This window comes from Podarcis tiliguerta, assembly GCF_965153285.1.
Source record: "Podarcis tiliguerta genome assembly, chromosome: 3".
Lineage (NCBI taxonomy): Eukaryota > Metazoa > Chordata > Lepidosauria > Squamata > Lacertidae > Podarcis > Podarcis tiliguerta.
In genome coordinates, this window is record NC_139536.1 from 18,940,679 (window position 1) to 18,964,915 (window position 24,237).

The 24,237-nt window shown below is 44.0% G+C and overlaps 1 protein-coding gene across 3 annotated transcripts in view; it reads left to right on the plus strand.

The window, feature by feature from the left end:
* Positions 1-399: 399 nt before the first annotated feature.
* STPG4 (sperm-tail PG-rich repeat containing 4) overlaps positions 400-24,237 on the plus strand; it is a 31,382-nt gene continuing 7,544 nt past the window's right edge. Inside the window, exons 1-5 of one of the 3 annotated variants that reach the window (XM_083433175.1) lie at positions 400-645; positions 5,709-5,777; positions 7,480-7,740; positions 9,916-9,980; positions 11,212-11,260. In XM_083433175.1, the coding sequence (XP_083289301.1) occupies positions 598-645; positions 5,709-5,777; positions 7,480-7,740; positions 9,916-9,980; positions 11,212-11,260 (492 nt within the window). In that variant the 5' untranslated portion in view covers positions 400-597. Of the gene's footprint in view, positions 646-3,403; positions 3,523-5,708; positions 5,778-7,479; positions 7,741-9,915; positions 9,981-11,211; positions 11,261-24,237 lie in introns of those variants that run through there. The other 2 variants (XM_083433176.1, XM_083433174.1) reach the window with 2 other exon arrangements.

Genomic DNA, 24,237 nt, shown 5'->3' on the forward strand with positions numbered 1-24,237 from the left:
CTTTATCAGAAGCATGGCTTTCTATAGCATCCCCAGTGCTATGAACTACTACTTCTGCAGACAAATAAAAACCTTGTTTCTGACAGCCTTTGGTTCCTGTTTTGCCATGCTTGGTGGTGTCTTATGTATACTATTTATTTTCTGTGTGTTTTTCATTCTTACAGTCCGAACTTGGTAAAGCTACCTTGAAGCTTGAATGCTAAAGTGATCTAAAATATTTTTAGTTCAGTCTTCCTCATTCCACTAGTAAATGGGTACAAGCCCAAAAACAAGGGTTTCCCCCCCATTCCTGGATGGACAGATTGCATGTGTTTCAAAATCAAAAGCTCCCTCCTGATTGAGAGTTTGTACATTGTATCATAATGTCCATAGTGACACTTCATTATAACTGCTAGTGATTGAAAGGAGGTACATAGGAAAGGTCTGGCCCTTGCCTCTGTAGTGACTCATTATGAGTCCTCTCGTTTTGATACAGGTGTGGGATAGCATCTGGGGATGGTCAGTGAGGCAAAGCATGGCCACATCTTTACAAGGCAGTTTTCCATGATGTACAGAAGTTCCACTCACTACCAACCATAACAAAACCTAAAAGTCAAAATGCTTGGTGGCCGTCGCAATACTTTTGGGCAAGCGTCTGAAGACACGGTTTGTTACTCCTTTTGGTTTCCATTAAGCCTTTGACAATGTTCTATGGTGACTGATCAGTGTGGGCCTCAAGTCATATGCGTCATAACTAGGAAAGTTCTCTGGCAGCTGAAATTTGGTGCTTGAGGGAGGGAGATTAAGAGATTTTTTATGTCTTCTCTTGCCCCCTGTAACCTACCATGCAGCAATAGGAATTCTGCATTCTGAAGAGAGACCTCAAGCGCTGCCTCCATGGGAAAGTGGATGTGTGGGATCATCTTTGTATTATAAAAGCCCTTAGATTGGGTAAAAGGATATTGGTCATAGCAACAAACAGGGATTCCCCACCTTAAAATACTGTTAATATTTGCCTTGGTGGGGAAGTATCAATCAGTTCTTATACACTTCAAGGTTATCCAGCCAAATCTAGAATGGCAAATCCTCAGTTTGCATTTGTTGTCAGGTCCCTAGAGTTTCTGTTGGGAGTCTGTAGTTTCTTAGCATTTGTTAGATCTTTTTACAGCATGCAAGCCCAGTTCAGGTGCTTGGCTCCATGTAAAAGAGGTCACACATGATTCCATTACCCCACCGTTGCATGTTGAGAAGACCTGAAGTGAGACTCTTCCCACATGCTGTTGCTTAGTTGGTTTTGTGCCATGATCATCCGGAGTTCCCATTTTAAGTGTGTTCTGCCTATTACACAAAGACATTTCAGATCTTTTCACACAGTTCTGGTAAAACTGATGGGAACTGGGGTAGCAACCTTTCATGTTCTCAGAACGCAGGCAAGGGTCTGTAGGCCTGTAGGATGCAGTAGTCATGGCAACTTCATGTGATTCATCCTGTAACCATGCTGCATGTGCACTGGTCATCTGGTTGTATTTTCATGGGGCATGGCAGCCCTTCAAAGGATGAAATGTACTTGCTTGTGCTTTGAGAGATCATCAGAATAAACCCTTGGAATCCCCTGGAGATGGAAATGCCCTGATTTCCCTGGAAATGCACTTTAATTTTCATACGGTTCATTTATGCTGAAGAGAACAGCTGCATCACAGGGAGATTATTGGCAGGGTGTGTGTGTGTGTGTGTGCGCGCGCGCAAACGACAAAAGCCTTCCAATGTACCAAATTCTAAAGGCAGCACTTAAGCTCATCTGCTTTTTACAAGCATTCCCCAGGAAGGTTTGGGAATGTCCCTTGTCTAACCCTGCTGGTCAGTGTAGAAAACATTTAGCTAGATGGACCAAATGTTCTTACTCAATATAAGGCTACTTCCATGTTGCTTGACTCCCACAAGCAAACAAAAAGAGGCACACACAAAGCAAGAGGAGAACTGATCGCTGTGGCTGGGAAACCAATTTTCAACTATGGTCTGGGATCCAAAGAGCTAATTGAAGCACTCAGAGCAGTTGGTGGATATGAGTGATTAGATTTTAATTCTTATTTTGCATTTTAACAGTAAACTACCATGCCATATTGCAAAAAGCTTTTCAGATTCAGTTTATAAAGCAGTTTGCCATATTCTTTAATGTTCAAGAAACACAAGTCCACTCTCATTAATTTGATTGCCTGGTACTCCACCTTCAAATCTTGACGTTGGTGTATTCACTGGGACACTATCCTTTATTGCCATCATTTTATTCAAAATATAGATAAGCAGCTTCTTTTTTGCTGGAGGAAGATTGGCTTGTATTCATAGAATCAGGAGTTGGAAGGGACCCCAAGAGTCACCTAGTCCAACCCTCTGCAATGCAGAAATTAATTCAGGTTACTTTTACTCAGATTAGGCCTGTTGAAATTAATTTAGGTCTGCTGATTTCAATGGGTCTACTCAGTAAACAATTGAAAATGACAATAGTTTTTTTTATAGGAGTTGGCACTGGATTTTGAAATGGCTCTTTTAAATGTCTTGTTTGCACACATCACTTTTGTCCAGCCACTGTCGCTTTTAGTCAAACAATGCAAAAACCTGCACAGCCTGTTCACCAGAAGGTTAAAATCAGGATAAACGCTGGGATCACAAGGGACTTCAAAATTGGATTGCTGTAATGCACTCTGTGTGGGGGCTGCTAAAAGCGTTTTTTTGTTCAGGCATGTAGACGTTTTAATCTGTTTTTAGTTTAACTGTTACTTTAATCTGTTTTTAGCTTTGTCTTTTATTGACAATTTTCATGTTTGCTTTGTTCTTTGTAAACTGCTTAGACCCTCCATTTACAATCAAACAGTCTATAAATTATCTTAAATAAATGTAAATATGTAAAAAATTCCTCTCCCCCCCAAAAAAATTTTTTTTATGGCAATTAATTTTTACTGCTTTTCTTTTCTTTTTAAAATATTTTTTATTAGGAATTTCAACATAACAATATATCAAAAACACATCATCCTCATCCGCCCCCATTTTCCCCTCCCCCAAAAGAACCCCCCCTCCTACCCCACCCCCAGACGTCCCTCAGCTCCTCTCTCTGGTTTTTCATCAGATGTTATTCTCTGCATATTATAAAATTGTAAAGAACCTTAATTCATCTATCTAAATATTACCAAGAAAAAGTTTGTGACTGTTTATTCAAAACCTGCCAAGGAGTCCAGTTCATTTTGTTGTTTCTTTAAGTACTTTGTAAAAGGTTCCCATTCTTCTTTAAAGTCTAATTGTTACTGCTTTTTAACTCTCTTCGATATTGTCTTAGTTCTCTGTTTTGAGCCACTTTCTGTTTCCAGGCTTTATCTCTTCCTGTTTCTCCTCTTGCGTGCGAACACTCTAATACAAAGCCCTTGAATTGTGATGTCACAGATACCTTTATAGCTCTGGTGCAAACCAACAGCAGTACTCAGTTATGTCCAAAAGAAGATGGAAATCCTAGCTCGCAGTAGGGGCCCAAGTAGAGTGAGCGGACAGTTTGGGGTAAATCCTATACACTCATCTTTGGATTTATTTGTTTGTTCTTTTATTCGAAGTATTTGTACCCCATCGTTCAATGGTCTCTACGTGCCATACAATAATCCCAAGAATAAAAATCAAATATAATAAAATTAATTACAAACCACAAATAAGAGAGCCTGGAGCAGCAGAAATAAAATATCACAATGCACTTAGAATTGTAGAGTTGGAAGGGACCCTGAGGACAGTTTAGTACAGCCCTCTGCAATCCTGCCCACAATCGCCCCTGGGCAGCCTTGAACCACCAACCTAGTTAACATCCAGACACACTGACCCATTATGCCACAGAGACTTCGTCGTTCCCCCAAAGCCTGGCTTTTAATAATCATAAAATCATAGAGTTGTATGACCCATGGGTCATCTAGTTACTGCAATCTAGTTCTGCAATGGAAGAACCGCAACTAAAGCATCCATGATAGATGGCTATTCAGCATCTATAATACCTCCAAGGAAGGAGAAATTATAATCCTACACTTAAAATTGCATAATTAAGCGACAGCAAATATTTTGAAACAATGGACGTAAGCAAAATCAATAAGAACTGCAAAAGCAAGTCATGTGCAAAGCCACAAAATCCATTAAAATTCAAGATGAGCATGTGACAGAATGGCAGTATAGAGCTAGAAAACCTCTACAAAACCCCCACATATAATACACTAATCAGAATCATTCACGAACACATTCACACAACACAAAAGTTTGGGGCCATATCCTCTTCCTGTTCCCCAACCAGGGCCGGTACAGCCATTGGGCAGGATGAGGCTGCTGCCTCAGGTGGCAGCACCCCACCTGCCCGGCCATCTATTTCAGGCGAGATCTCACAGATCTCACAGCATCCTGTTCCTACTCTCCTGCTCCTGATTATGGCAGGAACTTAACCTGCGATCCTCTGCATGCAAGGCATGTACTCTACTTTCTTTTCATGCATCTCACATGCATACCTGAACTAACAGCTCTTCTAAGCACCCCTTCCTAGGTGTGTGAACTTGCTTCTCTTAATGTGAAAGTCGCACCTTCTATTTTTAAAAATGATTTTTTTTTAGTAAGGCTTGGAGAAAAACAAGAACAAAGAAAAAGCAACACACAATATACTTCAACTTCAAATACCAAGCATTTTTAAACAAAAAAACGAAAAGAGAGAAAGTAAAGAAGAAAATACAAGAAAAAGAAAATACTTCCGATTCTTCGCTTTATAGACTTAAGCAACACCCTTGTTCCAGAATAGTTACCAACTCTTCTACTTTCCATAAACCAACCTTTTTTCAGTCTTCAAACCCAGATATCACAAGTTTGTTTTCCTTTCTGTGCAAAAAAATCCATAAGGGGTTTCCAATCATTAATAAATGTCACCCATGGTTTTTCTCTACTTAAACACGTCAACTTCTCCATCTCAGCCAAATCCATTAATTTCAATAACCATTCTTCCATAGTCAGTGCTTTTTTTCTAAAAAAAATAATGTTTAGGGGTACTCTCCTTTTCCTACTCATATTGAAACACTGCCCCTCAGTGAGGCCAAACTTAGATTTAGATTCACAAAATGTTTAGGGGTATGCGTACCCCTGCGTACCCCCCCCCCCCCCAAAAAAAAGCACTCTTCATAGTAGATAATAGTGAGTCCTTCCATCTTTGTGGATATGGCAATCTTGCCGCTGTGTTCATATGCTGAAATAATATTCCACAATCATTTTCTGTTTTTATATTCATTAGTCCCAGCAGGAAGAGTTCTGGCTTCAGTTGACTATTAAGCTTCAAAATCTTCTGTATCAATGTGTGTATTGGTATCCAATTTTTTGTAAAGCTTTTTTACACATCCATGAAAGTCACACAGGCCATACAGCTTATCCACACTATGAGAGACATGCATGTACATACTGCTCATGTTTCTCCTAGTGCCATAATTCTGGGTACACCTCGCTTTGCATTCTCTCCCTTCCATTGATGGTCCTTGTTTGGAAAGCAGCACTATCTATGCACATGGTTGGGACCCCTTGGATCAGGATGTATGTATTTTATTTTTGTGCTTTGTAACATATATGAAGATTTAGGGTTTTCTCTGTGTTCGTATGTAGGCAACATGTATACAGTACGTACATCTATGACCAACGGAGAAATGTAAAAAGTTGCACATAAAATCTGGATTTCTTTGAAGGTTGCTGACAAAGACAAGGATAAAGAAGTTGATTTTGGAAGAGATGCATGGTGGAGGGAATCTCTTAGGGTATGTATAATGTTCATTTAATTGTGCTTAGCTGTGTGCCACCAAGGTGGAAACTGCATGACCTGAGATGATTGTTCAGAGTTTTAGAAGGCGCTCTGCATTTTTCCAGCAATTGCAAGCCCCAGTTCTTAATCGGAGCAGAATTCTGGAATATATTCATTTACCGTGAGCCTTCTGATGTGGAAATCTGATGTGGAAAAGGGCACTCCATCCTTTGCATAATGCACATGGGAACAATGCTAATATAAAGCACACCAACCACCCCTGTAGGGGTATTTTGCACGAATTGACTTGATTCATGTGGATGCATCATTATCTTGTATACTTTGGAAGCAAATTTCAACCTCATTTTCTTTACCCCTTCAACCACTTCAGTCTGTGGAACTGCCACTCTTCCCGGGGCTGCATAATACTTGCTCTGCATTTCTGAGAAATTGACCTTTTAGCATGGTGGCACCTAAGCTTCAGAACTCCCTGCCTATTTATATTAGACAGGTTCCCTTCTTTTGAGCGCCTGTAAAAAAAAGAAGCATTTTTGTTTAGGCAAGTATTTCAGAAATGTAGAATGTTGGCATGCATCTTAATTTTTTTTTAAAGTTTTTCGTGAGTTTAAATTATTTTTAAAATATCTTGATTTGTTGACTGTTTTTTAATCAATAATGAGATTTATTTGTTTTGTAAACTGCTTCGAATCTTTTTTTTAATTAAAAAACCCCATCAAGCAGTAAATACATTTTATCAAATAGACAACTTTTTACACTACGAAGTACAACCAGAGCCCTTATTTTATGTAGGGTGAGGGGTGGGGAGTCCATGATGGAGCAAACCACCACTTTTTAAATCCTGCCAGCCTTAAAACAACCAGGGTGGAAGGTGTAGGAAGGGTGGGACGAAAGAGAGGAAGAGAGAGATTTTACTTTCCCTCATCCTCATTTTTGAAATTTCCCCTTTTATCATTTCAACTGGAGGAGGAATAACACCTTATGCAATACACTCTCACATCCTCACCACACATTTAAAGCACATTGCTTCCTCCGAAGAATCCTGGGAACTGTCGTTTGCACCTTGCAGAACTACAATTCCCAGCACCCGTGACAAAACTACAGTTCCCAGGTCATTTCTCTCTGTTGGAGGAAAGAGCTATGTATGCTACATTAACCGTCCTCCCTCTGCCCCGCCAACAAGTGGAAAATGCTGTCCCTTCATCAGTGCTGTGGTAAGAGTCAACTGCCATCCCAGTTGGCTTCTGCACATGGAAAAGGAGCGGAGGCCATCTTGACTTTTACCTCAGGCAGCAAAAAGGCTGGCCCTGCCTGGTTCAGACAGTGTGCTATTAAAATAAAGATGCAGACCAGTGTACAAACATTACTGTAATAGAAGCTAACTGGTTTTAATGCGTTTACTCTAACACTGGAACTCTCCTAAAGGTTTTTGGCTGGCATCTTTTAACGGTTAATAACAAAATAAAACAAAACTGCTATTTAACCACAAGGAGAGTATGTGTATATGCTTTAAAGAACACCATTTAGAGGGAGGGGGGAGAGGAATGTACACTTGAATGCTGTTCCTTGTCTGCTGCATTGAGCTTCTTAGAGGAAAGGGAGGATAAAACCTACAACCTAGAGCAAATAAGTACGACAAATCCCCAAATCCTCAAGTTAATTGCTAGCTGTGGGTCAGATTTCAAGTTTCTTTCCTTCAGCCCACCCCTATACCAGGCTGCTACCCAGTCCGGGATTTTATCGAGGATGCTCAGCTGAACCCAGTGAAGCGGACGTACAATTTTAAAGGGGAAGGCCGGAAGAGGATCTCCATCTTCCAGCAGATGACTGACATGACCCTACCAAGCAGCTTCAAATATGTCCCTCCTTCGTTTGTGGAGCTGGCTGAGAAAAGGCCCGCGACATATTCCTTCAGGAGCATCTCGAGAGAGGCGCCCACGACTGCCTCCTATAGAGATAAGGTAAAAGTAAAGAAATGGGCCCATTTATTAAAAAAAATATGGGGGGGGCAATCATTTTAATAACTAAGGAGGGGGGAAACCCGGCCAGATGGGTGGGGTATTATTATTATTATTATTATTATTACAGCCTCGCAAGACGAAAAGAATCCGTTCCGCGAGTCTTTTCGTCTTGCGGTTTTTTCGTCTTGCAAAGCAAGCCCATTAGCGGATTAGCGCTATTAGCGCTATTGACAGTTTAAGGGCTATTAACGGCCATTAAAGGCTTAAGGGATTAGCGGTTTTGCTGCTAAAAGGCTTTTAGCAGCTTAGCACTTCAGAAAAAGGGGTTTGGGAGCGGAAAAAAACCTCAAAATTTTTCGTCAATTTTCGTCTTGCGAAGCAAGCCCATAGGGAAATTCGTCTTGCGAAGCGCCTCTGAAGACGGAAAACCCTTTCGTCTTGCGGGTTTTCTGTCTTGCGAGGCATTTGTCTTGCGGGGCACCACTGTATTATAGTGGAATCTCAGTTTTCGAGCGTCTTGGAAGCCGAATGTTTCGGAAGCTGAACACCAAAAACCTGCAAGTAATTGCTTCCATTTTCGAATGCACCTCAGAAGTCAAACGGTTTCCACTGCGTGTTTTTCTTTTTTCCTCAATGGATTTTGCCAGCTGCCCATTGCTCATTGGTTTTCAAACATTTCGGAAGTCGAACGGTCTTCCGGAACAGATTACGTTCAGAAACCGAGGTTCCACTGTATTATTATTACTCAGCTTTAAAGGTTAAATGTCTAGCTTTGCAAATTTAGATAATGTTGCTATAGAAATACACTGCGTTTCATCACCGCGCCCAAGTCCCCTGGGTGCCTGCTCAGTCTGTTATCCGAATGCCGTTGATGGACAACTTCATAACCCCTGCTCTCTCGCTCTTTTTTGGGGGGAGGCTGGTCCCTGGTATGCCACGCAAAGGACCTGAAGGTCCATGAATAATCACAGTTTAGAGGTCAGATTATTATTAAAGAAGTCAGATTATCCTCCACCAGGGCCAGGGTTTTTGCAGTGATGGCTCAGACCTGGTGGAACGCTCTGTCCCATGAGACCAGGGCCCTGCAGGATTTATCTTCCGTCTGCAGGGCCTGTAAAACAGAGCTATTCCGCCTGGCTTTCAATTTCAATTTAGCCTGATCTTTTATTCCCCTTCCTTCCCTCTCCCTCCCCTTTTTATGAAGATTACCCGCTCTGGGATCCCACATCTAATTCTCCCCTGGCCTCCTCGCTGGCTCAAATAGGACTAATTTAGCCAGCTAGCCCAGGTGATCATCTAATGTTTATTGGATGGATTTCCCCCCTAAATTGATTTTTGAATTCTGAATTTATTGTTATTCATGTTTTATGCTGTATTTTATGCTGTTATTTGTTGCATCAATTAAGTGTTTTAAATTTGTTGTTAGCCACCCTGAGCCTGGTTTTCTGAACCGGGAAGGGTGGGGTGTAAATAAAAATGTATGTATGTATGTATGTATGTATGTAAATTGGGCTGGGACTGGACAGTGCTTCAGATAGAAGCCTTCCTCAAAGAGAGGACTGTTCTCTGATAGAGGACAGTCTTCTATGTGAAGGCCTATCAAGCAGACAGGGGTGCCAACCAGAAGGAGTTTCCGCCCCCTCAGTATTTGTGTGTAGGGGGCTAAGTCCCCTCCCTCAATATTGAGAGGGCTGCCATCCCCCGCAGCCTGCCACCGCCGGGTGAGCATTTGTGTGCGCAGAAGGGTGCATGACGTCATTGTGTGTGATGTCACACGTGCGTGTGATGTCATGTGGGGAGAAAGTCGGCACCCCTGCAAGCAGAACACATGACCCCACCACATGAACCTGCCCAATAATCAAGCTCTGCGAGGAGAGAAGAAGCAGGGCCTTCTGGATTGTGGCACCTTCTCTCAGAAATCATCTGAAGGCAACCCTCTTCTCAGCTTTCAGAACAACGATAAAGTTATAATTTGAACGTTGACTTGTGAGCTGCTGAAACTTTATTTGCTACTATTTTATAATCCGTAGAGAAAGCTTTACCCTGTCAGATTTTGTTAGCTGCCTCCTGAATCTTTGTGATGAGGAATTGGGGAAACAACTATTTTAAATAGCATATAATAAAATAAAACTTGGGTTACTGACATTTATATTGTGTACACTTGATTCCCCGCAGGATATAAACACTGACCCCGGGCAGTATGATCTTTTCCCTCCTCCTGTGCCCACTTTTCCAACCAAGTGAGTACAGTCTTTGCTAATCTCGTTTCTTTCTCCCGCTCCTGCCCCACCCTGTACAGATTATTTTTGCCTGCTTTATTTTAAAGCCTTCATTCTGCCTCATTTCCAAGCGGCGGCAAATCCCATGGCTGAGGACAAAGGGCGATTCGTGCCACCCACTCAGATAGACTCCTGCTGATTTCAATAAGCAGGCTTCAATTAAAAAGGTGGTTTGTTTTCATGAAAGCGCCTCGCTTTGAGAGCTGACCTCCATTTGCCCTGAGAGCATGGGGCATGGCGGGGGCGGGCTGTATGCTTCTGAAGACCAGTTGCTTCCAAAGGAGGGAAGAGGGCTTGGGTCCTGCTTCTGGGCATCTGATTGGCCACAGGATGCTGAACTAGATCAGAGGTCAGCAAACCTTTTCAGCAGGGGGCCGGTCCACTGTCTCTCAGACCTTGTGAGGGGCTGGACTATATTTTTTTTGGAGGGGGATGAATGTATTCCTATGCCCCACAAATAACCCAGAGATGCATTTTTAAATTCTACTCATGTGAAGACACCAGGCAGGCCTCATAAATAACCCAGAGATGCATTTTAAATAAAAGGACACATTCTACTCATGTGAAAACACCAGGCAGGCCCCACAAATAACCCAGAGATGCATTTTAAATAAAAGGACATATTCTACTCATGTAAAAACATGCTGATTCCCAGACCATCCACGGGCCGGATTGAGAAGGCGATTGGGCCGCATCCGGCCCCCGGGCCTTAGTTTGCCTACCCATGAACTAGATTGACCTCTGGACTGGTCTGCTAGGATCTTCTTAAGTTCTTGTGCAAATAATCAGTCACTAGTGCATTATTTTTATTTGAATTTATTGGTTGCTTGTTAGTTGCGACACACACACACACACAAAATCTCCAAATGACCAAGGCTGCATACATGCCATACATTCAAAGCAACCCCTACCCCTGCAATACCTAGGAACTGTAGTTTGTGGAAGGGTGCAAAGGCACAATTAAATAAGCAAAAAACCTAAACCCACGGTCCAATTAAAACAACACAATTGAAATAGGTGTGTTTCCTGCACATTCTTTAAGCTTTGCATATTGTCTGCTAAGTTGCATACTGACTTTTGATCAGATACATTTCCAAGCTAAAAGGAAAATGGGACTGGGGACCGTTTCTGAAGTTGAGGACTTCTCAAAAGAACTTAAAACACATTCTCTCCCCCCCCCCACCCCATGCAGGAATTATATGTTTCGATCTGCAGTTCAACGGCTTAACACTTTTGGTCCGGTAAGTACTCTGCTGATTGAGGACTTGTTAGGTATGCAAAGAAGAAGAAAAGAAATGCACACTTACAAATAGATGCTAATATGTAAGATTCACACCTGCTAAAGAAGCAAGGAAGCCAAGGCTTTTCACCATGGACCTGAATATTCCCTGGAAATTGTGATTGGCTGTTAGTTCTGGGAATTTTTGTGGTAATCCCTACTCTCCCTCAGAGAGCTACAGTTCTCACCCTCCCTTGGTTAGGAGCTGTGACAGTTAAACAGACTCGAAACTGGATTAAATTTATAGTGTAAATTTGTGATGGCTCTGTGGATTAAACCACAGAGCCGAGGGCTTGCTGATCAGAAGGTCGGCGGTTCGAATCCCTGCAACGGGGTGAACTCCCATTGCTCGGTCGCTGCTCCTGCCAACCTAGCAGTTCGAAAGCATGTCAAAGTGCAAGTAGATAAATAGGTACCACTCCGGCGGGAAGGTAAATGGCGTTTCCGTGTGCTGCTCTGGTTCGCCAGAAGCGGCTTAGTCATGCTGGCCACATGACCAGGAAGCTGTACGCCGGCTCCCTCGGCCAATAAAGCGAGATGAGCGCCACAACCCCAGAGTCGGCCACGACTGGACCTAATGGTCAGGGGTCCCTTTACCTTTACCTAATCTTTTGGGGGGCTTGAGCCTTATTGAGCCAGGGTCAACCCTCTGGAGGCTTTAATACCAAAGTGGGCTGAAATGTAAAAGGGAGTGTGGCCAATTTTTTTTTTTTTATTATTATTATTATTATTATTATTATTATAAAATATACTTTTGGGAGGAGGGCATACACTGTAGACTTTCTGAAATGATTCCTAAGGCTGAAATCCTGTACACACTTACCTTGGAGTAAGTTCCATTAAATTTAACAGAACTTCATTTTGAGTAGGCAGGGTTAGAATTGCAGAATTTCTGCACTGGAAAAAAACCCCCACACGTTGTTTAATTATTGTATTTCAATCGCATAAGGTGTGAAGGGGTGGGGGTGTTATCCAACATGGCAACTTGATGCCCGCTTACATCTGTTGATGGCTCCAGGAACAGCTTTCTTCACTAAGATGGCAGGATGCAGAATCTCACTGTGGGCCTTGCATGGATGAAGTGTGACATAAGGGGGAAAGGGAGTGGTGAGCTTGGGGGCATGAGTCATGATGATTCACATGCATGCATTCCTGGTGCCCTTTGAGTCACAAATGAGCCAGCTCCAATGTTATCACTCTGCACCCATAAAGAGATGTTCCTATGGGACTTGCAGGCAGCCTTCCTTGCACAATGGAGGATGGGTCTGTTGCAAAGAGGCTGCTGCTGCTGCTGCCACGTTAGGAATTTTGAGCCTGAGCAAGTTTGCCAAGTGGTAGTAACTTTGCATGCTGAGCACATAACCACTTGGTAAGAGGACTACCCTTTCCTGTCTTGGTTTGGAAATCCAGGCGAAATATTGAGATTCTACTCACTGCTTGGCAAGACCATACTGATAATGTGGGTGGCGCTGTGGTCTAAACCACTGAGCCTCTTGGGCTTGCTGATCAGAAGGTTGGCAGTTCAAATTGTTATGACCGGGTGAGCTCCCGTTGCTCTGTCCCAGCTCCTGCCAACCTAGCAGTTCGAAAGCACGCCAGTGCAAATAGATAAATAAGTACCACTGCGGCGGGAAGGTAAATGGCATTTCCATGCACTCTGGTTTCTGTCACGGTGTTCCATTGCAGCAGAAGCGATTTAGTCATGCTGGCCACATGACCCGGAAAGCTGTCTGCAGACAAATGCTGGCTCCCCCGGCCTGAAAGCAAGATGAGCGCTGCAACCCCATAGTCGCCTTTGACTGGACTTAACTGTCCAGGGGTCCTTTACCTTACCTTTACTGATGACCAGCTTTACCTAGTCATTGAGATGCATGCTGTGATAATCATGGCAAGGAGTTGTCTATAGTCAACTCATTTTTAGACTCTGTTATGGGACAACCTGAACATTCAAGGGAGATGTGTGGTCAGAAACGAGCTTTTGAAAACCTAACCCAGATGTCTGGGCAGCTATGAGCATGTGAAGAATGCCTAACAGGAACCTAAAGTTTATAGCACTAGAGTTCAAGAAACACTTTCTGCACAGTCGCTTGACCACAACTCAGCATGTCTTTAAATAGAGTTACGGCTGGCATTGTTGGACTGAATATTGTTACTGTTTTGCTGCCAATGCAGAAATAAAAGTTTGGGCTTCTAGTATACTAGGCCTCGTGAAATCAGAGACTTCATACTGCCCGCCAAGAGCAAACACTGATGTTCTACGCTCCTATTCTCTTCTGCATTGTAAAGTAATTTGAGGACAGGGTGTCCCTCATGTCGGCTAATTTACTAAACCAGGCCCAATCCCAGTTCAAGCATTGCTCTCTTAAGGACCTGATCTCCTTAGGGCTGTCTGTTCCCTTATATTGCCATACCCTCCAACATTTCTCTGATGAAAACAGGGACTTCCTAAAGAAAACTGGGACATTCCAGGAACCCGTACGACTTCTATAAATCCGGGGACTGTACCTGCAAAACAGAGACACTTGGAGGGTCTGTATTTCTTCAGGGAAAGATCTCCTTTCCTATGGGCTCAGATGCGCAGCTCGTTTCCACCAGAGGCTTTGCATTCAGTATCATGAGCCCAATGTTGTGGAATTCGCTCCCAGTTGATATTCGACAGACTCCCTCCATGTAAAACTTTTCAAAGAACTTTCAGGCGGCATATTAAGGAAGTTTTCTGTTGTTACGATTCATTTTAATTGATCTTATCCATTGTGTGCGTTTAAATTTTTGTGTGTGTACACTGCTTAGAAGCTTCAGAAATTAAGAGGTTCATAAATAGCTTAAATAAATAAAACCAGGCCATCACAGAGTCCGTATATTGGGTAGCCTGTGCTGGTAAACACCAAATACTTGTTACATCCCCACAAAATAATGCTGGAAGAGGGAAGAACAAGAGAATCCCTATTAGAAGTTCTGGCCTTCGAAGAACTTGTGCATTCCACTTGCAAGGTATATACGGTCACACCTTTCCCATTTGATGGATGTGTTGACTGTGATTGTCCAGATATAGTCAGGAAGAACAAGCGCACGTCCATTATTGATGCATCTGTGCCTTCGGTTAATAAAAACCCAGAATTCAGGAGCTGAGGCTGAGAGGAAGTATCAAGATCTTGTCATCAATATTAAGCAAGTGTATCAGCTGGAGAGCGTATGAGTCACCCCATCATAATCTTGATAAATGGCTTGATCCCGAAAGCGTTGAAAAGGTAGCGTCGACCGTATGAAACTCCCCAAAAGATGAATCAATCATGTGCTCGAAGCTGTCACTTGAACACCGGCAGAAATATCCAGAAGACCTTGAACATCGCCGATGCCGGAGCCTATGTGTGTTTTTCATGCCTCCCCCACAAAACGTTCTTGCACCCGAATGTAGAATTTGTACCAAGGGGACATCTATGTCATGTTCTGTGAGGCAGATATTATTGTATAAACCGCTTTGGAAAAGTACCGTTGGAAAAGTGGAGTGCAAATATTAAATCAAAAGTAAACTCAACATTCAAATTAATTGTTAAATTAATCTTTAGACACTTGTCCTTCTTCACACAAGCCTGGTTGTGGAAAATGCTAGCTTTTTAAAGAATTTGCAACGTATTTTTTGTTTTATTTTGTAAGGATGATTGAAGACATGAAAGGAGATATGTGTTATTTTGTTATTGTGCTTAGCTCATGGAGCACAATTTGGGAACCCATGTTCTAAAACATAGGCACCAACCCTTTGGGGTGAGGACACCTCAGTCCCCCTGAAGTATGTAGGGACATGCCTGAGCCCCAACCCCCAATCTTGTGGAACTGGGCCAGGCTGCCGGAGGGCCCTGCCAGGCCTTGCGCCTTGCGGCCTTCTCCCAATGTGCGTGATGTCACACGTGTGTGATGCACATGTGATGTCACACACACATGATGAGCCGCCCCCCAGTGTTGGGTGGAACTTGGCACCTCTGTTCTAAAGGAATCATAGTTCAATAGCAGAGCATGTAGCTTACATGCAGAAGGTTGTTTGATACAATCTCTGGTATCGCTGCTTTCCCCCACCCCAAAGATATCAGAGGATATGGGAAACCTCTACCTAAGACCATAGAGTGCTGCTGCCAGAGGAGACCACACAGGCTAGATGGAAAAATAATTTGACATGCTACCACAGGGCAGTTTTCTGTATTCCAGCTTTCTCAAAGTCTCATATGCTATGTTAGAGGTGTTTATTTAAGATTCAGGGCCTTCTCGGTAGTGGCACCCGCCCTGTGGAACACCCTCCCACCAGATGTCAAATAGAACAACAACTACCAGACTTTTAGAAGACATCTGAAGGCAGCCCTGTTTAGGGAAGCTTTTAATGTTTAATAGGTTATTGTATTTTAATATTCTGTTGGAAGCCGTCCAGAGTGGCTGGGGAAACCCAGCCACATGCACGGAGTATAAATAATAATAATAATAATAATAATAATAATAATAATAATAATAAAAAATTCCCCAGTGATGGTGAACACATCATGTTCCTTGTGCACATCTGTTTAAATCGGGGTGAGGAATCTGTGGACTTCCAGAGATCATTAGACTCCCAGTCCTATCTGCCCCAGCCAGCATGTGCAATGGTCAGGGATGTGGGAAATTGTAGTTCAGCAACATCAGGAGGTCCATGGGTTGCCCAGCCCTGATAAAAATGCACACATTGGAACAGAAAGGCACAATGAAATTGGCATTTCACACACTCCATCTACTACTTTGTTGTTGGCATTGGTCTATCTCTAGACACTATGGAGTGCATGTCTGGGGATGAAGTCAAATCACTTTCCCCAGTAGTGATGTATGGAAGTGAGAGCTGGACCATAAAGAAGGCTGATTGCTGAAGAATTGATGCTTTTGAATTATGGTGCTGGAGGAGACTCTTGAGAGTCCCATGGACTGCAAGAAGATCAAACCTCTCCATTCTTAAGCGCTCACTGGAAGGACAGATCCTGAAGCTGAAGCTCCAATACTTTGGCCACCTCATGAGAAGAGAAGACTCCCTGGAAAAGACCCTGATATTGGGAAAGATTGAGGGCACAAGGAGAAGGGGACGACAGAGGACGAGATGGTTGGACAGTGTTCTCGAAGCTACCAGCATGAGTTTGACCAAACTGCGGGAGGCAGTGGAAGACAGGAGTGCCTGGCGTGCTCTGGTCCATGGGGTCACGAAGAGTCGGACACGACTAAATGACTAAACAACAACAATAACAAGCAGATCAAAATAACCTCCCCTGGATGCAAGCCTGGGCAGTGTGTATAGAGGTCCTGGGTTGCCCAGACGACAAGACCCGCCCCACTCTTGGCCTTGCTGATGTGGTCCAAAGGAAAGCAGAGCAATACATTTGGCACCAGGCGCCATCTGATCATCCAGATTTGTGTAGGATTTGTTTACTCCTTAGCTGTTTCTTTTCCTGTGATGTGCAGAATGGCTGGTTACGCAGCCTTCCAAACAGGAGTCCCTCTTCTTCTGGTACAGAAACAATCATCGGATCATCACTAGTCCCTATTTTTCTTTGGAAATGTTTCAGCTGGTGGAACACACTGTGCTATGATGCCAGGGGGCAGGGGAGCCCTACAGCTTCTTAACACCTATGTTAACACCTTAATGCATTTAGTGAACAGAGGTGACAGTTTGTGGCTGTGATTCATGCCTGCCTTACATAGAAAAAAAGGGCCGTGCTCAAATTAGCCACCAAATCTGTACAGTATAAACGGAGAACAGTCGACCTGTTGTTGAGCACTCCAGACAGGCTGCGGAAAGGAGATAGGCCGCAGTCAGAAGAAGGTCCAGATTTACTGGCTTCCTCCTTTGTAACAGGCGAAACTTTTAAGGAGGCTGATATGATATATACAGTGGTACCTCGGGTTACAGACGCTTCAGGTTACATACGCTTCAGCTTACAGACTCCGCTAACCCAGAAATAGTACCTTGGGTTAAGAACTTTGCTTCAGGGTGAGAACAGAAATCGTGCAGTGGCGGTGCGGCAGCAGCGGGAGGCCCCATTAGCTAAAGTGGGGCTTCTGGTTAAGAACAGTTTCAGGTTAAGTACGGACCTCCGGAACGAATTAAGTACTTAACCCGAGGTACCACTGTATTAGTGTTGACAGTCTTTACCAGGAATGAAGAACCTCAGCCCTCGGGTCCAGATGTGGCCCTCTAATTCTCTCTAGTGATCCTCACGACTCTCCCTAGGCACACTACCTCTTCCCTGGCAACACCTCCCACGGGCTCTGCTGCACGCCACCTATGAGTGATGTTTTTGCTTGCCTGGAATGTGCCCATGAGCTCTGATAATGCCACTTGCTTGTCTGTTGTTGTTTAGTCTTTAACTATACGGACCTTTAACTATACGGACCTTTGTTGGCAAGGGGATGTCTCTGCTTTTTAAGATGCTGTCTAGGTTTGCCATCACCTTTCTCCCAAGGAGCAGGCGTCTTTTAATTTTGTGACTGCTGTCACCATCTGCAGTGATCATGGAGCCCAAGAAAGTAAAATCTCTCACTGCCTCCATTTCTTCCCCTTCTATTTGCCAGGAGGTGATGGGACCAGTGGCCATGATCTTCGTTTTTTTGATGTTGAGCTTCAGACCATATTTTGCACTCTCCTCTTTCACCCTCATTAAAAGGTTCTTTAATTCCTCCTCACTTTCTGCCATCAAGGTTGTGTCAACTGCATATCTGAGGTTGTTGATATTTCTTCCGGCGATCTTAATTCCGGCTTGGGATTCATCCAGCCCAGCCTTTCGCATGATGAATTCTGCATATAAGTTAAATAAGCAGGGGGACAATATACAGCCTTGCCGTACTCCTTTCCCAATTTTGAACCAATCAGTTGTTCCATATCCAGTTCTAACTGTAGCTTCTTGTCCCACATAGAGATTTCTCAGGAGACAGATGAGGTGATCAGTCACTCCCATTTCTTTAAGAACTTGCCATAGTTTGCTGTGATCGACACAGTCAAAGGCTTTTGCATAGTCAATGAAGCAGAGGTAGATGTCTTTCTGGAACTCTCTAGCTTTCTCCATAATCCAGCGCATGTTTGCAATTTGGTCTCTGGTTCCTCTGCCTCTTCTAAATCCAGCTTGCACTTCTGGGAGTTCTCGGTCCACATACTGCTTAAGCCTGCCTTGTAGAATTTTAAGCATAACCTTCTAGCGTGTGAAATGAGTGCAGTTGTGCGGTAGTTGGAGCATTCTTTGGCACTTCCCTTCTTTGGGATTGGGATGTAGACTGACCTTCTCCAATCCTCTGGCCACTGCTGAGTTTTCCAAATTTGCTGGCATATTGAGTGTAGCACCTTAACAGCATCATCTTTTAAAATTTTAAATAGTTCAGCTGGAATATCATCACTTCCACTGGCCTTGTTATTAGCAATGCTTTCTAAGGCCCATTTGACTTCACTCTTCAGGATGTCTGGCTCAAGGTCAGCAACCACACTACCTGGGGTATACGAGACATCCATTTCTTTCTGGTATAGTTCCTCTGTGTATTCTTGCCACCTCTTCTTGATGTCTTCTGCTTCTGTTAGGTCCTTTCCACTTTTGTCTTTTATTATGGAAATCTTTGTACGAAATGTTCCTTTCATTCATTATACTTGCTTGTCTAGATGAAGGTAAATCTCTCTGTGAGTGTAGAAACACGCAATGGTACAGAATTTCTCCTCCCACTTTTGCCTTAGGCCCTGCCCAGTGGCTGGCATGCCGGCCTTGAAGGGTTGTCCGGGAGGAGATGCAGCCCTCAGACTGACAAAGATTCCCCAATCGTGGTCCACCCAGCATGTTGCAAAATTCAGTTTTTGTTGGCACAGAATGTGGGTGTGCTAAGTGCAGGGTAGTCACAAACCTGCTTCAGGTTCTGTTGAAGTCGACATCCAGCACATCAGCCACTCATGCCAAATTGCTTTATAGCCTGATGCTTTCAACAGGTTTACCTGGGAGTGAGCTCAGAGGCAGACCATAAAGTAAAGTATTGCACTTGGGCAAAAAAAATGAGAGGCACAAATACAAGATGGGTGACACCTGGCTTGAGAGCAGTACATGTGAAAAGGATCTGGGAGTCTTGGTTGACCACAAACTTGACATGAGCCAACAGTGTGACGCGGCAGCTAAAAAAGCCAATGCAATGCTGGGCTGCATCAATAGGAGTATAGCATCTAGATCAAGGGAAGTAATAGTGCCACTGTATTCTGCTCTGGTCAGACCTCACCTGGAGTACTGTGTCCAGTTCTGGGCACCACAGTTCAAGAAGGACACTGACAAACTGGAACGTGTCCAGAGGAGGGCAACCAAAATGGTCAAAGGCCTGGAAATGATGCCTTATGAGGAACGGCTAACAGAGCTGGGCATGTTTAGCCTGGAGAAGAGGAGGTTAAGGGGTGATATGATAGCCATGTTCAAATATATAAAAGGATGTCACATAGAGGAGGGAGAAAGGTTGTTTTCTGCTGCTCCAGAGAAGCGGACACGGAGCAATGGATCCAAACTACAAGAAAGAAGATTCCACCTAAACATTAGGAAGAACTTCCTGACAGTAAGAGCTGTTCGACAGTGGAATTTGCTGCCAAGGAGTGTGGTGGAGTCTCCTTCTTTGGAGGCCTTTAAGCAGAGGCTTGACAACCATATGTCAGGAGTGCTCTGATGGTGTTTCCTGCTTGGCAGGGGGTTGGACTCGATGGCCCTTGTGGTCTCTTCCAACTCTTCTATGAGTCTATGATTCATAAGTTGTCGCCCTCCACCCAGAGAGCAGACGTTGGTCAGAAAGGTTGTTGGCATCTGTCTGTCTTGGAAGGCAACGGAGGAATGAGCCTTTGGGGGGTGAAGTCAAACTGTTGGAAGTTTGCAATGCCTGCTGTAGCTGTAGAGACTGATGCGGGAGAGACATGTTTTGTTGCAACTGGGGCAGATGAAGGCATCTGGTTGTGCTGCTGCAGCGGCACCACAGCATAGGCGCTCATCCAAATTGACACGTAATTGGTAAGGGTTCGTACAGTTTCGAAAAAGGGCAAAACCTGTTCAGTCAGAGACAACAGTGCAGTTGTGGGGTGTGTGTGTCTTTTTTTTAACCTGAGGGAAGTGTTTCCTTCTGGGTGACCTCCCAGGAGCCAGCGGTGGGTGGGGCCAGAGGCAAAAGTGGGTGGAGCAACAGAGGTGACTTTTATCTTTATACAGAAGGCTGGCTTCTACACATGCTCACATCCCTCTTTTCCTCCATCCAGGCCAGCAGTGTGCATTGTAACAATTCAAGGGCTTTCCTGGTCCTTGGAGATCATGGGGGGAGGGGAGCTGCCCTTCACAGGAGGAGGAGACACCCCAGCTTCTTCACTAGCCTGACTCATCTCTGCCTCTTGGCCCTCCTCCTCTCCAGCCTCCGCTTCTGCCTCTGATTCTGGACTGCTCTCTGCCACAGCCTCTTCCTGCTCACTAAACCCTGTTGCCTCTTCAGCTTCCGACACCTCCTCTTCGCAGCCTGCTGCCTCTTCTCCCTCTGTCCTCTCATCATTGCCCCACCCCCAATCCCCGGGCTCTGAGCCTTCATCCTTTGGGGGTTCCCCAGCTGGTACCTCCCACCATTCCTCTGCGTCCAGCCAGCCCGTGACAGTGTGTGTGTGTGTGTGTGTGTGTGTGTGTGTGTTGATGTTGGCAAGGATTCTCCCTGCCAAATGAGCCTGGCATTTTTTTTCATCAGCTGTACAGCGCCATCCGCAGAACCGATTCAATGTCTATTTTTGCCCTCTTGTCTTTTGGAAAGTTATGCCTACATGTCTTTTTTTCTTTTGAAGAAATAAAGCGACCCAGCTCTGCTGTTTTTCTTTGGGCTTAAAGAACCTCTGCTCCTTCCAAATACCGTGGCTAATTTTCAGATGCCAGCCATGCCAAATCCTTGATCAAACACAGAGCAGGATTTTGACTTAAAAGAGCACACTTCTCCTGTCCCCCTGATCAGATTAGCGCTTTTGAAGTCCTACAATGGAGGATCCTGAGGAAAGGGGAAATCCTTGCGAGGGTTGATCAGCATTTCTTTTGTGAAAGCAGAGCAAAGGATTGTGTGCAACTTGAATTCTCTTGAGGTTGTGCTTTGGCTTTTAAATAGATGTTAACCTTTTATTTGAAAATCCTTGAGGATCTCATTAATGTCCCGATGCCAGGTGGCCTTCCGTGATAGAAGAGACATTTTGTGTAAACAACAGCTCCTTAAATGAGTTATTGATACAGCTGCTGTCCAATATTTTGCAACAAATGAGCTGTAACCGACATCTTAACATTTGCAGCAGCAATCGCCATGTGTGCTTTGCAAGTGATGGGCTGGACTGTCTATTATTTGGGGGGCTGGGACAGGACAGGACAAGACACGGCAGAGGACCTCCATGAAGGGTCTTTTGAGGGACATGTGTGCAATGCACTTCATTGCACATTGTTGCCATATGTGCAACATTCACCCTGGTTTATTACCCTGGTAAGTAAACAGACAGCCACAGTTTCCTGTTACAGGTGTAACAGGAAACTATGGCTTAAAGTAGGGATGGAGATCTGGGGCTCTTCAGATGTTTCTGGACCACAGCTTCCATCATCAGTGACCACTGGCCATACTGTCTACAAGCCAACTATGTCTGGAAGACCGCAGCTTCCCATCCCCTTGTTTAAAGAGATGAGGATTTAAGTGCTGAAGCTGCCCACAGAGGGAAAGTCAATGTATGGAGCCCAGTGCTCACTCTCAACTTATTTAGCTGTTAGTTCAAGCTTTCCAAACTTTTCATATTGGTGACACACTTTTTAGACATGCATCATTCTGCGGCACAGTAATTCAGTTTTACTAGCAAACCAGAGGTTGAACTAACCCCTTTCCGGTCCCAGGAGGAGTGCAGGAAGCGTTCGTGTGACACACCTACACACTGCAGCCAACACACTAATGTGTCATGATCCACAGTTTGGAAATCTCTGTTATTAAGTCAGTAATGTTATGCCCAAACTGCCCAATGTAAGGGCCAGTTCAGATGTAACAACAATCTATGGTTTAATTGTTATGAGCATGATGAACCATCAGGGTTGCACATTGCCTCCTCCACTCAGGTGGAGAGGTCATTAAAGGAATCCAGTTGTGGTTTGCCACAAACCACTGTTTACTGTTTAGTCTGAATATAGCAACCCTTGATTTATTGTTCTCAAACAAGGATCTGAAACCAGGATCAAGTCATGGTTATGACCAGACTGTTAATGGTTTTTAATATAAACAATGTTGTTGTTGTTGTTGTTTAGTCGTTCAGTCGTGTCCGACTCTTCGTGACCCCATGGAACAGAGCACGCCAGGCACTCCTGTCTTCCACTGCCACCCGCAGTTTGGTCAGATTCATGTTTGTGGCTTCGAGAACACTGTCCAACCATCTCGTCCTCTGTCGTCCCCTTCTCCTTGTGCCCTCCATCTTTCCCAACATCAGGGTCTTTTCCAGTGAGTCTTATCTTCTCATGAGGTGGCCAAAGTATTGGAGCCTCAGCTTCAGGATCTGTCCTTCCAGTGAGCACTGAGGGCTGATTTCCTTAAGAATGGAGAGGTTTGATCTTCTTGCAGTCCATGGGACTCTCAAGAGTCTCCTCCAGCACCATAATTCAAAAGCGTCAATTCTTCGGCGATCAGCCTTCTTTATGGTCCAGCTCTCACTTCCATACATCACTACTGGGAAAACCATAGCTTTTACTATATGGACCTTTGTTGGCAAGGTGATGTCTCTACTTTTTTAAAAAATATAAAGAATAGGAATACAGTGGTGCCTCGCAAGACGAAAAGAATCCGTTCCGTGAGTCTCTTCGTCTTGCGGTTTTTTCGTCTTGCGAAGCAAGCCCATTAGCGGATTAGCGCTATTAGCGCTATTACCAGTTTAAGGGCTATTAACGGCTATTAAAGGCTTAAGGGATTAGCAGATTAGCTGCTAAAAGGCTATTAGCAGTTTAGCGCTTTAGAAAAAGGGGTTGGGGAGCGAAAAAACCCCTCAAGAATCGCAAGACATTTTCGTCTTGCGAAGCAAGCCCATAGAGAAATTCGTCCTGCGAAGCACCTCTGAAAACGGAAAACCCTTTCGTCTTGCGGGTTTTCCGTCTTGCAAGGCATACGTCTTGCGGGGCACCACTGTATAAAGAATAGGAAAGCATAAATGTATCAAAACCGGAAAGAAGAAACCTTCGTCTATTCCAAAAAGGAGGCCTGTCCACCTACCCATTTCAGTTGCTATGGAATGACTCATCTATCATCGTCATGCTTAACTTTTTCCAAGCGGTCATCCGCTTTCCATTTATTAAGATTTCTTTCCATTAAAACCACGAAGCAAATTTTTGCTTGGCAAAATACCCAGGGAATGGAATTTTAGTGTCTGCAGCAAATTTTTTTGCTAGGCTCCAGGCCTAGCAGATTTTTTGCCAAGTTCAGGGGTGAGAGGTAAGGCATCTCAGCACAGGAAGACTAAGAGCCAGTGACCTGTTGGCTCGCCCTGTCTTGCTGTTTATGGGCCCTTCCTTGCTTTTAAAGCGGACTTGAGCCAAAGAACCCTTCAAATAGCGAAAATCCTCTGTAAAGTAGGACACTCTCATCCTACACTCTAAAGTAGCGCATGCTAGCTTGGCCTCAGGGGAATTGTATTCCCATGAAGTTGGAGGGCATCAGTCTGCGGAAGTCTGGTCTACAGGCTGCCGAAGAGCATTTCCTTAAAAGTGACTGTTCTTCTCAAGTGTTGTTTTTTTAAAATGTCCCTACTATGTTGTGTCCAGGTGCATGGGAGCAGTCAGGATTTATTTGGGGTGGGCAGGCTTCATGTATTTTATACTGTATTTTAATATTTTTTTGAAAGCTGCCCAGAGTGGCCAGGGAAGCCCAGCCAGATGGGCGGGATATAAATAATTAATAATAATAATA